We start from the raw sequence: 15,676 nt of genomic DNA on the forward strand, positions 1-15,676 counted from the left end.
CCATTTGCAGGAAACATGTTTACACTCCAGCCAGCAGGAAGGAAGAAGGCAACAGGACATACCAACTTCTTTTAAGGATATTTCCCTTCTCAGGTAACCCATAAATATAGACATCTCCTGTAAAGTAAGAAATTAAAAAAGAATATTTCATAGATTTTGCGAGCACACTTACTTATGCTTACATCTCATTGTCCAAAACATAGTCAAACGGCTACATATAGCTTTCATGCAGGCTGGAATATTTTTATTCCAAGTGGCTTTGTGCCAGCTATAATTAGGGTTTAGTTACAAGAGAAGAGTTCAATAGCTGTTGAGGAAGAAGTAACAATCTGCCTGAGTAGGAAACTGAAACATCGTAGCAGGTGTGAAGGGCTACAATAAGGTAAGCAATTGCCTTTGAACAGTTAGGCTGCCATTACTTTGTAAGAGAGGAAAAAATTGTTTTTCGTTCTACCCTCCTAGGTTCTCTGCCTGAGACTTTGTAAATTCGACTGACAAAACAGATTGAAAAGAGAAAAGCAAACAGTATATTAACGTGTGCAGCGCACCCCAGCTGGGAGGAACCCCATGATAAATAACTCAAAGGTGAGTTAGAGCTTAGATTATGTAGCATCTTAACAAAAGAGCAATAAATTTGTAGAGAAATGACAAGATAAAGGAAAAGGATGTTGAGTTTCTAGGGCTGCAAATTTTGGGCAGGCAAATACCTGAAAGAAACTAGTGGAGAAGGTTTGTGTAGGTCCGTCTTTTTTTTTTTTTTTTTTTTTTAGTTAGACTCTGTCTCACTCCCTCACCAGGCACCAGGCTGGAGTGCAATGGCGCGACCTCGGCTCACTGCAACCTCCGCCTCCCTGGTTCAAGCAATTCTCCTGCCTCAGCCTCCCGAGTAGCTGGGACTACAGTCGCGCGCCACCACGCCCAGCTAATTTTTTTGTATTTTTAGTAGAGACGGGGTTTCGCCATGTTGGCCAGGATGGTCTCGATCTTTTCACCTCATGATCCGCCCGCCTTGGCCTCCCAAAGTGCTGGGATTACAGGCGTGAGCTGCCGCGCCCAGCCATCTGTCTTGACACTGACTTCTTCATGGCCCTAAGGCTCCCTCGGGAGAAGGGATTTACAGCAGTCCTCATTTCTCAGAAGTTTCTGCTTATAGTCATCTAAGAGAAACTCCAGGAAGGCTTTTTTTCTGTTTCCATTGCATCTCGTTTACCTGCAGTTCAAAATAATCCTTATGCCAAAGACGCGTATTTTGAGGTTACTTATTTTGGTCCCCTACAGCTTAGAGTATTTTTCATTCATTAGCTCTGATTTTGCCACAGTGCAGGTCCATCTAAACTCATAATTGAAGCTTATTCAACAGTGTTTCATGCACGATTTGATTTTTAAAAATTCTTTTTAAAATTTATATTCTCATGGAATCTCCCTTAAGGCTACTTTTCTGACCCAGGCTGTTTTGGTGAGGCATTCAAGAAACATCAACCCAATGTGTAAAAAAGAATTAGAAGAGCAATTTAAATCTTTTCTAAATTCTCTTGATAAAGACCAAAGGGAATCCATTCATGACACTATGTAGAACTTCTTAAAGTAGTCTTTCCCTAATTCTGTTAAAATCTTACACACACTGCAATGCGTGTGTCCCTTTTATAAAACTCCCCACAACTCTTCCCCGATTGGGCATTGCTGACTTTTGCATTTCTACTCCTCCTTCCTCACCTCCCGAGCTCTCCCTTTCATTACTGTCTGCCCATTTCTTTGTGTTTTGTTATTGTTGTTTTTGTTGTTGTTTTGAAACAGGTTCTTGCTTTGTTGCGTAGGCTGGAATGCAGTGGTGCAAGTACAGCTCACTGCAGCCTTGATCTCCTGGACTCAGGTGATCCTCCTGTCTTAGCATCCTAAGTTGCTAGGACTACAGGCATGTGCCACCATGTCTATCTAATATATATATATATTTATTTTATTTATTTATTTTTTTTTTAGAGATGATGCCTTGCTATGTTGCCCAGGCTGGTCTTGAGCTCCTGGGCTCAAGCCATCCACCTCCCTTGGCCTCCCAAAGTGTTGGGATTGCAGGCATGAGCCACTACGCTCACCTTGCGTATTCCATCGTGAAAAAATGAAACCAGTCTGAGAACAATCGTTTCACCTGAGCTATTTCCCCCGTTCTCCAGGAAACAGTCTGGCATAGATCCAATTATTCTTAATGTTCAAGGGAATAGAAGAGCCTGCAAATGGTCATTTACTAATTTACCTAATGTTGGATACACATAGTAAAATATAAAAGCCTATATAATCTATATTTACCCATCAGGAGCCCCAGGAGGACCTTGTCCTGCAGCCAAGGTAAAGCCCTGAAGAACATGCAGACTTGGAAGGGGAGCAGAGTGAGGCAGGAAGGTGGTGAAGGGGGAGACATTGGGGAGAGGAGGAGGGAGGCAGAGGGAAGAGGAGAAACCCCTCTCCCAGCACCGACCTCACAAGTGCTTCAGCGTCTCTATCTCTCTCGGATTCACTGTGTCAGCATTTTCTTTGTCTTTTTGACTCCATCTCTGTCTGTCTCTGATGTTCTTGCTTGTCCTTAGGGAAGGGAGGGTTGGGGAGGGAGGAGCAGGGTTGGGGTGGAGCAGGGGTGGGGGGGGCAATGGCAGTGCCAGGTAGAGACTTGTCTTCAGAGTCCCCAGACAACCCTTCCAAAATGTCTCTGTCTCTCTGCATCCATCTCTGATTCTGTCTCTCCCTCAGGACCCACCATGTTACTCCTCTCTCTCTCTCTCTCTCTCTTTCTCTCTCTCTCTCTCTCTCGATCACTCTCTGTTTCCCTCTTTAATCTGTAATTCTAAAATCCGAGCACCTTTGAGGCAAAGTTTTCTTCTAACTCATTTAACAGAAAAAACCTGACCCAAACTGTGATAATATGTATTGTCTCTATATAGGCACTTAGTGTGAATATTTTAATATTTTATGAAGAAATATTAGTAAGACAATAGTATAAGCAATATGGTTTCTAAAGTCCTAATAGTTCTCAATCTGAAGTAAGCCATTAAGATGAAGAATTACTTGCAATTATTTCCTGTAATACATGTTCTGTTTTATCTCTATATTTACGTAGGGGTAAACTAGATTTTCTTTCCTTTTTAAGATAATTTATTGTATAAACATTCTGTATATAAATCTATAAAAGATACTGAAGAACATGCATTCCTCAATAAGTAAAACATGGGGTATGTTAAGAAAAATTATTCAAAGCTTAGAACTAGCAAAAAGACATCATTGGAGTAAATGCTCAATAGATCCCTGGGCATTTTCTAGCAGACCCTCTGGAGATGATCGATTCACAGGAATATGTGACTCTGATGGACTTTATATTAATTAGGCTGTTTTAGAACTCTTTAAGAGGCTAATTTGCAGAAAAGTGATAGGAAGGCAAATGATTCTCATCTGAGAACAATGAAAATGATTCCTGATTATGGTAGAGCAAATACATTTTGTCCATTTTGTTTTAATTACTTTCCACCAGGTAGAAAGCCAATTGCAAATATTATAGTTTGTTACTCTGTAGGATATTAATCAGTTTTGTATCTATTAGAAAGGTCACTTCAGAATGCTTTTGACTGACTGACTATATGCATTCCTATTCCTCAAATTCTTCCTTGAACCAGTTGTAGTATCTGGATGGTTCCTCACTAATTAATGAGTTGAATTAAACCTTTGATACATATTTATCTTATATTTACATAAGTGTAATATTCTTAACTTTTTGAAAATTGTATCTTAGAGGATGCTTACACTGCAAGAATTTGCATATTAGTTGAGAAAAGATAAGACAAAAATTATAAGGCAGCATACAATAAATGACAAGTGATCATATGAATTTTGGGGACTGTGGTAGAGTTTCTGGATGACTTTTATTTATTTCTGCATTACTTTTATTCATTTAACAGACAATTGCTTTGCAATATGAAGCACCGCGGAAGAGAATACAAGTACAATTCAGACACAAACCCTGTCCTGGAGTTAGCAGTTTCATGTGGGAATATAGGGAAGGAAAAAAACACCTTTTTGCTACTGTATTATATTCAATGGCTGGGACCTGCAAATTAGACTAAGACAGATTAACAGGAGAGAAAATTCTATTTATACATGCAATATGAGTACACGTGGGAAAACTCAGTGGTAAGTAATTTAAAAAGTTGGTTAGAATTGGGGACTTATACATCCTCTTAATAGGTGGAGGTGGGGAGAAGAAAGGCGCTTATAAGAAAATAGATTACTGGCTAGGTGTGGTGCTCATGCCTATAATCCCAGTACTGTGGGGGGCCGAAATGGGTGTATCATTTGAGGGCAGGAGTTCGAGACCAGCTTGGCCAAAATGGTGAAACCCCGTTTCTACTGAAAACACAAAAATTAACCAGGTGTGGTAGCACATGCCTGTAATCCCAGCTACTTGGGAGGCTGAGGTACAAGAATTGCCTGAACTTGGGAGGCAGAGGTTGCAGTGAGCCAACATTGTACCAAGACACCATCTTAAACAAAAAAGAAAACAGATTGCTTTTCAGAAAGATAGGGTATTCAGGGCAAAAGTAGGAAATAAGAAAGTTTGTGATAATGTTTGTATACCTGAGTGGCCTTTCTGTCTCCTTCAAGGCCATGACATTTCCCTGGAGATGGAATTTGAAATATGTTTTACTCATGCTCTCCCTTCCAGGATAGATCTGCCCTGAAAAGGAATTAGTTTATGGCCACCTTATCTCCAAGTCTGCCGCCCTTAGTCAGATAAGAGAACCCCGAAAAAGCTTTGTTCCTTTCCAAATCACTGAATCTCAAATACCTTTAGCTTAAAATAATCTTTATGCCAAAGTGGCACATTTGGGGATGACATATCCTGATTCCTTTCAGGAGAAAGACATATATTAATCATTAAAAAATAGTAATAATGGACGCAGAAGGGAGGAACGTTTGCAACCTTGCTGTGTCCTAAATGCTTTATTATTTTGTTAAAACCTGAAATTTTGTAGGAATTTTACCCCAGTTTCATAATTAGAGCACAGAGAACCAACCAAGTGTTACAATAGTCATGAGCAAGATGAAATGGGAGCCCCCAAAGCAATTTTACATGCCTTAATTGCTGAGACCAAAGCATTCCCCTCACCTCTCTCTTTATTCATTTGGTTAACTCTGGACTCAGACAAAATCCTGTCCCAGGAAGAGCCACCAAGTAGGAAGCCTGGTACAGGCCCGGCCAGCAAGGACAACGTGTCACTGCAGGACTTTGGAGCTCTCAGGTTTGGAGTCAATTAAGACCAGCTCTTTGCTGGGAAGTCATAGATCTGGAGGCACAGAGGCAGGTAAGGTTAGTTCACTTCCTTGTGCTTTCTGTCTTTGCTGCTGCTTACAGTCTTAGGATATCTGATATGCAGGAAAGGAGGATGAGGTAACATTCAAAGTTGGGTCTTATCTGAGAAAGTAGCAGGGATTGACAGCCCCTTCTCTTCCCCCAGTGCTGGCCAGAGTTACAGAAGGTGGACTGTAAACACTGGCAAATATTGACAGAAGTCAAGGTCATGGCAAGACCATTTGGCCCACGTCTGTTTGGGAAGGATAAACCTGCGGTTCAAAAAGACTGGTCAACTGGATTTGCATTCCCAGCAACCAGGACATTTCTGAAACTGAGTTTTAAAACTGGCAGCTCTTTTGCCATCCCTTTGTATTTTCGCAGTCTCTCCCTGTGCCAGCTTTCTTACAGCTGTTCAGATTTCCTGTTGTAATTTTTTTTTTCTTTTTCTCTGGTGGTGGGGGGAATCAATATTACCTCTCCTTTAGAAAGGAGGTGGTTGGGCTGGTCTTAAGCGTGTTAGAAGATCTTTTTTGATTCAAACCAGGTCTCTGGGCTGGGTGAATTCCAGCCTAGGGCGAGGACTTTGATCACCAGATGTTTTATTGGTGTGCATGCTGTCTTGTGGTTGTGTGGCTGGTTTCTGCTTCAAATGGTGCGTATGCTTTCCTTCAAATCAACTTACTAGGCATTTGGTGTCAGTTTGTGAGGTTATGAGAAACTCTGTCTAGAGCTCTAAGGAAGTTTGTGTTTATGATATTTATTTCTTCTTTTGAAAAATCTCACATTATCCTAATGTTCTGTACTCAGTAGGAGCTTAGTATACATTTGATGATGATCCTGCTCTCTGAAGTGGGTGGTTACTGCTTACTTTCCTTTTCTGTTCTGGGAGCAAAAAGAGTACTAATTTCAAAATCCTGTGAGGTCTTACTTGTTATAAACTCCAGGACCACCATTTGGGGAGGGAACCATTTGTTTAGAAGTGGACAACTTGTGGCTGAATTTGAGTAAAATTCCTGTAATTCTTTTGGAAATAAAACTTTGGAAATCCTCTGGAAGGGAGGGACATGGACATACATGGACATGGAAGACTATAAGAATCAGAATCAATAATCCAGCAAAAAGAGACGAGGATGGGGAAATCTAATAAGGGTTCCCTGACAGCACATGATATGGCAAATGAATCTGTTTTCTTTTTTCTTCCAGCTGAGCACTGTCCAGAACTTCCTCCAGTGGACAATAGCATATTCGTTGCAAAGGAGGTGGATGGACAGATTCTGGGGACTTACGTTTGTATCAAGGGCTACCACCTGGTAGGAAAGAAGACCCTTTTTTGCAATGCCTCTAAGGAGTGGGATAACACCACTACTGAGTGCTGCTGTAAGTTAGATCTTTCTACATCTTTTCCTGTGTTGATATTCTGTTTTACTCCTTCACATCCTACTTCTTGTAGGCCGTGGTAAAACTTTATGAGAAAACAAAAATCCTCAATTTCTAGGAGCCCTCTTTTAAAGCACTCCAGTGGAGGATCATCTCTTGGAAGCTCCATGATCAGATCTTGATCAGTATCAATTTAGTTGAATTAATAGGATCAATTCACCCTATGGGAAATAAAGAAATTTCTTCCAGATACTAGTACTATTTTTTTTTGCTGTAATTTCTTTAACCCAATATTGCTTTAAAAATGTTTATGTTATGAAAAATTTTAAATGTATACAAAAGACAGGAGAGTCAAATTAACTCATATAGACTCATCACATAATTTCATCAATTGTCCACACCTGACTAATCTTGTTTCATGTATATCCTCACTTTATTATTTTGAAGGAAGTACATCGTATCATTTTATTTCCCCATCAAATTTTGAACTGGGAATAGTTTATATTCTCAGTTTACAAATGTGATAACTGAGATCCAACTGACTTGCTCAAGGTCACAAAACTCATTTCTGGTATCCTCTGTGGAGATGGGGAAGAATTCATCCATATTTCACTTATTACTACTATTTTTTAAAGAATAGTTGTATTAGTTCTCTTGCATACCCAGAGTAGAGCACACCAATATTATTATCCTTCATTCATATAACCAAACTCATGTCCCTGAGCATTCTCTCCTGTTTTTTTTCCACTCCATGGGAAAAAGCATAACAAAATAAAAAAATAGCAAGTGTACATTTGGGTGGATGAAAGGAAAGGAAAGACTTGCCTCAAACATAGGCTCAATAATTTTGAGCCATGCTTAGTGTAACAGTACAACAACATGCTATTGGTAATTTTCAGTTATGTACTTAATTACTTTCAGTTCCCAGGTCATGCTGTTCTTGTGCATGACAAAGATCTTTTTGGCTGTACTTAGGTCATCCCCTCTTTCTTCATTCTGTATTGATATGGTAGTACCATGTACCTCACCTAATTCAAAATGTACAGTACTAGCTCTAATTTGCTGTTTTCTCACTGAAGACTGAGGAGGTCTGGCCTTTGCTGTGTTGGGCTTTAGCCTTGCCCTTTCAGATTATTGCTTATTTTCTTCTTCAGTGGGCCACTGTCCTGACCCTGTGCTGGTGAATGGCGAAGTCTGTTCTTCAGGGCCTGTGAATGTAAGTGACAAAATCACGTTTAAGTGCAGTGATCATTACATCCTCAAGGGCAGCAATTGGAGCCAGTGTCTAGAGGACCACACCTGGGCACCTCCCTTTCCCATCTGCAAAAGTAGTAAGTATAAGAGAAATCATCAAGAATCCCCAAAATACTGCTTAGTAGTGTAAACTTAGACGTTTGCCACATCCCTGGGATGCTTGTTCCTTTTATTCATATTAGGGACGGGCTTAAGATCTAGCAGACAGCCGTGAAACAAGGGGAGCTCACAGAACCTTTACTCACAGGTGTAAATCTCACCCCAGGAGATACATTCCAATGCAATGAACGGCATCCAAAGCACACCTTTTTTTTCTCAAGTAGGGGTCCTGTCCTACTAGGTCTAATATAGGGTAGTTTGGTGCACTGGCTATTTTATTTTTTAATTTCAAAACAGTGATTTAAAGTCTTTGTTTGAAAAGTAAACAGAAAACAAGGGGAAAAGACCATAACTCATCTGTTGCAAAAGTATCTACAAGAAGCTAAAGACCATCTTTCTATCACTACAATTCATATCTCTCAGAGTTAGTAAGTAGGGTGTGTTTATTGCATGACATTTTCTTATGTTTATACAGACATTTAAAACAAACACACACAAATAAAATGTGTAAATTAAATAAGCATTAAATAGCTATTTTGCATGTATGTACCTATAGAAATTGGACTTGCTATACATATTTTTAAATTGCTTTTTTTTTGTGTAACAATATACATGGCAATCTTCCCAGATCAGTCCATATAGCTCTATTACCCACTATCTGATAAGTGCATATGTGTATGTCATAATTTATTACACATCTCTCATATTATTTTCATATTTTTGCTATTAGGAACAATGCCGAGATGAATATTTTATATACACATATCCTCGTGTCTACATTATTATTTCTATGAGATAGATTCCTAATATGATTGCTGGATCTCAGGATGCCATTATTTGCAGAACATACTTTAAATATCCAAGAAATTCTACTAAAATATTTAATACATACTTGGATACAAAATAAATATTGAAAAAAAAATCAATGTTTTTACTTTCTATTGATAATTATTAGTTGAATTTGAAATGTAAAAATAATCCTCTTCACAAAATCGATATGAAAGTTTACTGAAAAATATGAACCAAGACTTGAATGAAAGAAAGACATGCCATGATCCTGGGTGAGCAGACTTAGTATTACAATGCAAAGCCTACCAGAAGCTTAATTTCAAAAAATAAGAAAAAGTTAATTAAAAAGATCTCACTTAGTAGGGTACACATCTAACACTGTAAATATTTTTGGGAAAAAGATGAATGATGGATCAAAGGGAAGGGAATACTTGCTATATTAGATAATAATAAAACAGACTACAAAGTTACTATGAGCCCAATAGCATTAAAATAGCAAACTGGAGGTATTACAAATTATATGGCATTAAAATAGCAAAGTGTAGGTACAGATAAGTAGAACATATTAAGTCAGGAGGAAAAGTCTATTCAGTGGTAATGGAATAATTATCTATTTGGAAGAAGATGCAGTTAGGGCTGTAGCTCATACCATATTCACAATACATTACAGATGGATTTTAAACATATAGCTATAAAAAGCAATATTATTAAATCACTAAAAGGAAACATGAGATGACATATTTATTATGTTGGGATGGGGAAAGCCTTCCTAAGCAGTAACATAAAACTCAGAAGTCATAAAGGAAGAAAGTGGGCAGATTTAATTAAATTTTTAAAAGGAAACTTCTACATACTAAAAGACATCATAAAAGTTAAAAGATAACAGACTTGAAGAAAGTATTTGTAACATATTTGATGGTTAAAGAGTATGTTTTTAGTACGCAAAGATCTCCTAGAGATCAGTAAGGAACAAACAGCCAATAGAAAACAAGCAAAGTTGTGTAAGGACAGGCAATTCCAAAATAATGGCCCTAAACAGTACGTCTGTTTCCCAATTATGTGAAAGGATATTGAACATACTAATGATTATATAACTGGAAATTAAAATTTGATATACATCTTTTACTGATCAGATTAGCAAAAAATGAAAAGATGAATCTAATTTAGGATCTGAGGAAATAGCCATTTACATCAGTGAGAATATAAAGTGCTATCATTATTTGGATGTATTTTAGCAGTAGCCACTAAAATAATAAAAGCCAGGCATGGTAGTGCATGCCTGTGGTCCCCACTATTTGAGAGGCTAAGGCAGGAGGATAGCTTGAGTTCAGAAATTTGAGGCCAGACTAGACAACATAGTGAGGCCTGTCTCTAAAAATAATAAAAAATAAAAATGAAATGATAAAGACAGACAGTTTAAGAGCAAAAACTATATATCCTCTTACATGAAAGAATTTGGGGTTATTTAAAACATACATATTGTTAAATTACATGCATATAATATTTTATAATATGCATACATACAGTTAAATTACATGCATATAATATTTTATATCATTAGCTTGACACAAGTTTAAAGCAGTTCCTTTTCTTCCAAATGTTTTCTGTTTTACTCTCTTTTAATTCAGTCATTTCTATTCTAGCTCTTAACCACAGGATCCCTGTCTTTTTATGTCTCTTCATTTTCCAAATCTAGGATGAGCTCCCTAGGTTTCTGAACAAAGCACATTCTTTCTGTTTAGATCCAAGATCCACATCATCTCCTTCAGTCCAAAATTGTACTCACAAAAGCTCCCAGAACTTTGGTGGACTGTAATCCCCAAAACAACTCATGGAATTTCTTCTTGCTTTCCTCTATTCATCCCTTGAGCTCAGTCTTTGAGCTTTAAAAAATTAGTGTATTAAGTGCATAAGTAATATTAATCCATCTTTGTTGTAGAAAAATATAGAAAATAAATGATCAAACTAAACTAATTACCTACAAGCCTACCATCTAAGGATAAGGGCATTGGTTTTTGGCATATAACTTTCCATACCTTTTTTTCCTCTGCTTATGTTTGTGTAACTGTGATTTACAAAAATAATATTACATATGCTCTTTCATGATTTCCCATTTTTACTCAACCATTTGTTTAGAAGACCTTTATGTTTCAGGTCTTTTAAACAAATGGTCGAGTCACATACACCTACAAAATCATTATTAGCCACTATTCTTGATTGACATGTTTAGTGTCCTGTGGTCTCAGAGCTGACTAGGACCTTAGAGATGATATTATTTAACCTGCTTATCTGATAATATTAGGAAGGAATCCAAGAGGAGCAAAATGGCTTCCTTAGTGCTACATAGCTAGTGGAAGAGCCAGAATCAAAACTCACCAACTCCTAACACGTCATCCAATTTTCTTTCCACATTTCCACAGACTCATCCTCTTCCCTTCCAGCCACGTTCTCCTCTATTTCTTTTTCTTTTGAGACAGAGTTTTGCTCTGTTGTCCAGGCTGGGCAACAGATTGTGCTGTGGCACAATCTCGGCTCACTGCAACCTCCACCTCCCAGGTTCAAGCAATTCTTGTGCCTCAACCTCCCAAGTAGCTGGGATTACAGGAACGCAACCATGCCGGGCTAATTTTTGTATTTTTAGTAGAAACTGGGTTTTGCCATGTTGACCAGCCTGGTCTCTAACTCCTGACCTCAAGCCATCCCCCTGCCTCTGCCTCCCAAACTGCTGGGATTACAGGTGTGAGCCACTGCTCGTGCCTTCTCCCCTTTTTCTGATACTCTCCTTGTTATAGTTTGGCTGTGCGTTCCTGCTCAAATCTCATATTGAATTGTAATCTCCAGTGTTGGAGGTGGGGTTTGATGGGAGGTGACTGGATCATGGGGGTGGATTTCTCATGAATGATCTAGCATCGTCCCCCTACGTACTGTCCTCGTGATAGTAAGTTCTCATGAGATCTGATTGTTTAAAAATGTGTAGCACCTCCTCCCTCTCTCTTGTTCCTGCTCCTGTTATTTGAGATACCTCACTTCCCCTTCCCCTTCTTCCATAATTGTAAGTTTCCTGAGGCCTCCCCATAAGTTAAGCAGGTGCCAACACCATGCTTTCTGTACACCCTGTGGAACTGTGAGCCAATTAAATTTCTTTTCTTTATAAATTACTCAGTCTCAATTATTTGTTTGTTGCAATGTGAGATGGACTAATACACTCTTATCCACAAGGGACGTCAGTTTCCATTTGAACTCATACACTTATTTCCTCTCTCAGGGAGTTATTTCTTCAGCCCTCACCTATGGCCCAATTTTTCTTTTCATGTACATTAACGATTAGCATCACTACCACTTAAAATTTCTTTCCTTCAGCTCCTGCTAGTCAGAGGATTTAGAAGTAAAACTAGGAATTTACTTCTAAATCCCTCGTAACTCAGAAGATGAGCTGGGGGAAAGCTCTTTCCCATGGACAAATATGATTTAAAAGAGAAGGAAATGAACAGAGAACACGTCCCCAGATCTCACAGGTGCTGCTCTGAGGATGTCAGGTGCTGGCATAAACAGCTACACGTAGGGGTGCTGTTCACTGAGTATGCCTGGCCCTCACAACTGTCACTTCTATACTCCTTTCTCTCAGGGGACTGCGGCCCTCCTGGGAATCCAGCTCATGGCTATTTTGAAGGGAATAATTTCACCTTAGGGTCCACCATTAGTTATCACTGTGAAGACAGGTAAGTGAACACAGCCTGTCAAGTGCCAGATCTTGCTCCTTGCAGCATTGTTTTTGAGAATAACCCAGTCTGTGTCTACCTGGCTGTCTAATTTCCTACTGCTGCAGGATTCTGAGCTCATTCTGATTTTAAGAGCTGTTTTGGCCCTCTGCGCACTCTCCCCAATCCCTAGAAGAGAGATTGATCCTACTAAAGTATCTTACTTACCCTATTGCAAGTATCTCTTTTTTCTCTCTGTCAAGACAAGATAAATTATTTTAAATGTATAGGTTTGGCTGGGCATGGTGGCTCACACCTATAATCCTAGCACTTTGGGAGGCCAAGGTAGGTGGATTGCTTGAGGTCAGGAGTTTGAGACCAGCCTGGCCAACATAGCAAAACCCTTGTCTCTACTAAAAATACAGAAATTAGCTGGGTGTGGTGGCACATGGTTGTAATTCCAGCTATTTGGGAGGCTGAGGCATGAGAATTGCTTGCACCGGGGAGGCAGAGGTTGTAGTGAGCCTAGATGGCGCCATTGCACTTCATTCTGGGCGGAAAAGTGAGACTGTCTAAAAAAAAATTAAAAACAAATTAAATATGTGAGTTTGTTGTTGTTGTTTTTGAGGCAGTATCTCCCTCTGTCCCCAGACTGGAGTGCAGTGGCGTGCTCATAACTCCCTGCAACCTCTGCCTCCTCGGCTCACATGATCCTCCCACCCCAGCCTCTCTAATAGCTTAGACTGCAGGCGTGGGCCACCACGCTTGGCTAATTTTTTAAAGTTTTGTAGAGACAGGGTCTCCCTGTGTTGCCCAGGCTGGTCTTGAACTCCTGAGCTCAAGTGATCCTCCCACCTTGGTCTCTCAAAATACTGGAATTAAAAACATGAATCTCCCCACCTGGCCTAAAATGTATGTTTTTCTTAAAAAAAAAAAAAAAAAAAAAAATCAAAGAATAAAAATACTAATAAACAAATACAGAAGTGCAGAAATATAAAGTCTTAGTATACAGACAGACCCTTAAAACCTCCTAATTAACTCAGAGTCAAGTGGCCTCCCTGGCACTTCAACGGACTTTGCAGGCAACACTCCCGATTTTCTGATTAAAAGCTATTGCTCCTTTTTAGCCCCTTTGCTAAGATGTATTTGAAAGGTGTTTCTCATTTTCTACTCTTTTTTAGAGCTTAGATGCCAGATGCCTTTTTAGGCTATTGAATGATAAAGTGCTTCTCTCACTCTCCCCACACAAAACCTGTGTGGGTAAGCACCTGATTCAGAATTTCTCACTTCTTTATGTTTTATGGGTTGACTCATCACTTGGGTCCTTCCCACCTCCAGGAGAATGGCTTCACTTTTAACAGCTTTGTAATACCGAGATAACTTAAGCATGCATTGAGGATCAAGGGCAGGGAGGTGGATTCCATCACAGCATGAAATACTGAAATGCAACTACACAAAACCAGTCTCTGTTACCCAATTCAGGAGGTGGAAAAGCTAAGCCTTGTTCTAATTTCTGTTTAGATACTACTTAGTGGGCACACGGGAGCAGCAGTGCATTGATGGGGAGTGGAGCAGTGTACCTCCAGTCTGCAAGCTGATCCAGGAAGCTCCCAAACCAGAGTATGAGAAGGCACTTGTAAGTAGGGGGCTTGTGTCTGTGTTGTTCACAGCTGGATCTCCAGGGCCTGGCATTACTCCTGGCAGATGCTCAGTATATATCTGCTCAATGTGGGATATTTTGTTTATGAATGTGTTGGCCTTGGCCTGGCTATAGAAGGGGCTCATAAACTATTAACTCATATTTTTATAAATGGAAGTTGGAGTTCCCATTCACCACCACCATCGCAAATGCCTCATAAGACCCTGTTGGTAGGAGGTGTTGTCTCATGTGCCTTATAAGCAGTGGTCCCCAACCTTTTTGGCACCAGGGATGGGTTTCATGGAAGACAATTTTCCCATGGATGGGGGTGGAGAGAGTGGGGATGGTTTGGGGATGATTCAGGTGCATTACATTTATTGTGCACTTTATTTCCATTATTATTACATTGTAATATATAATAAAGTGATTATACAACTCACCATAATGTAGAATCAGTGAGAACCCTGAGCTTGTTTTCCTGCAACTAGATGGTCCTATCTGGTTGGGAGTGATGGGAGACAGTGACAGATCATCAGGCATTAGATTCTCATCTGGGAGTGAACAGAGACAGTGACAGATCATCAGGCATTAGATTCTCATCTGGGAGTGAACGGAGGCAGTGACAGATCATCAGGCATTAGATTCTCATCTGGGAGTAGTGGGAGACAGTGACAGATTATCAGGTATTAGATTCTCATAAGGAGCAGGCAACCTAGATCCTTCACATGGGCAGTTCACATAGGGTTCACACTCTTATGAGAATCTAATGCCACCGCTGATCTGACAGGAGGTGGAGCTCAGGCAGCAATGCAAGCGATGCAGAGTGGCTATAATTATAAAGAAGCTTTGCTTGCCTGCCCACCACTCACTTTCTGCTGCGTGGGCCAGTTCCTAATACGCCATGGACAAGGTACTGATTTGTGGCCCTGGGGTTGGAGATCCCTGTTATAGAGCGAGGCACATAAGCACAATGTGTAAGAATGGGAAAAGTCTCTAAAATTCTTCTAGGCTCCAAAAACAAGCAAACAAACAAACAAAAACAACACTGAGCAGATCCATTTTCATTGAGACTCTTAGTTCATCTTTATTACTGGGATAATATTAATAAGTATATTTAAGCCAGAAAATATAAATGATTCACCATGTTGAAAACACAAATCTTTGCTTAAGCTAGCCTGGTTCTGAGCTTCCATTGAGAGAGCTAACTGCTGCTCACTGGATTCCGAGTATATAGCTGTATCTCAGTCCTTCCCTTGTAACTTGTAGAACATTTTCTTTCTTCAGCTTGTCTTTCAGGAGAGTAAGGACCTCTGCAAAGCCATTGAGAACTTTATACAACAATTAAGTGAAAATGACATAAAAATGGAGGAGCTAAAATATTCTCTGGAGCTGAAGAAAACTGAGTTGAAGGCAAAATTGTTTAAAACTGCAGCTGAGAAGATGTAATAGAAATAAACCTATGAATAAATTTTCCTCTTGGTTCTGAAA

At 39.5% G+C, this 15,676-nt stretch overlaps 1 protein-coding gene across 2 annotated transcripts; it reads left to right on the top strand.

The window, feature by feature from the left end:
• The first annotated feature begins 5,588 nt into the window (after positions 1 to 5,588).
• On the top strand, positions 5,589 to 15,676 carry C4BPB (complement component 4 binding protein beta). 2 transcript variants are annotated; one of them, XM_032289063.1, is made up of 6 exons: positions 5,589 to 5,984; positions 6,539 to 6,709; positions 7,864 to 8,040; positions 12,477 to 12,570; positions 14,071 to 14,185; positions 15,473 to 15,676. In XM_032289063.1, the coding sequence occupies exons 1-6, from the start codon at positions 5,927 to 5,929 to the stop codon at positions 15,632 to 15,634; spliced, it is 777 nt and encodes a 258-aa protein (XP_032144954.1). In that variant the 5' UTR covers positions 5,589 to 5,926; the 3' UTR covers positions 15,635 to 15,676. The 2 variants fall into 2 exon arrangements, with proteins under 2 accessions (XP_032144954.1, XP_032144952.1); XM_032289061.1 differs by having other exon boundaries at positions 5,590 to 5,984; positions 6,536 to 6,709.

The sequence above is a fragment of the Sapajus apella genome, unplaced genomic scaffold (assembly GCF_009761245.1).
Source record: "Sapajus apella isolate SASKATOON/1434 unplaced genomic scaffold, GSC_monkey_1.0 scaffold22, whole genome shotgun sequence".
In the NCBI taxonomy this organism is placed as follows: Eukaryota; Metazoa; Chordata; class Mammalia; order Primates; family Cebidae; genus Sapajus; species Sapajus apella.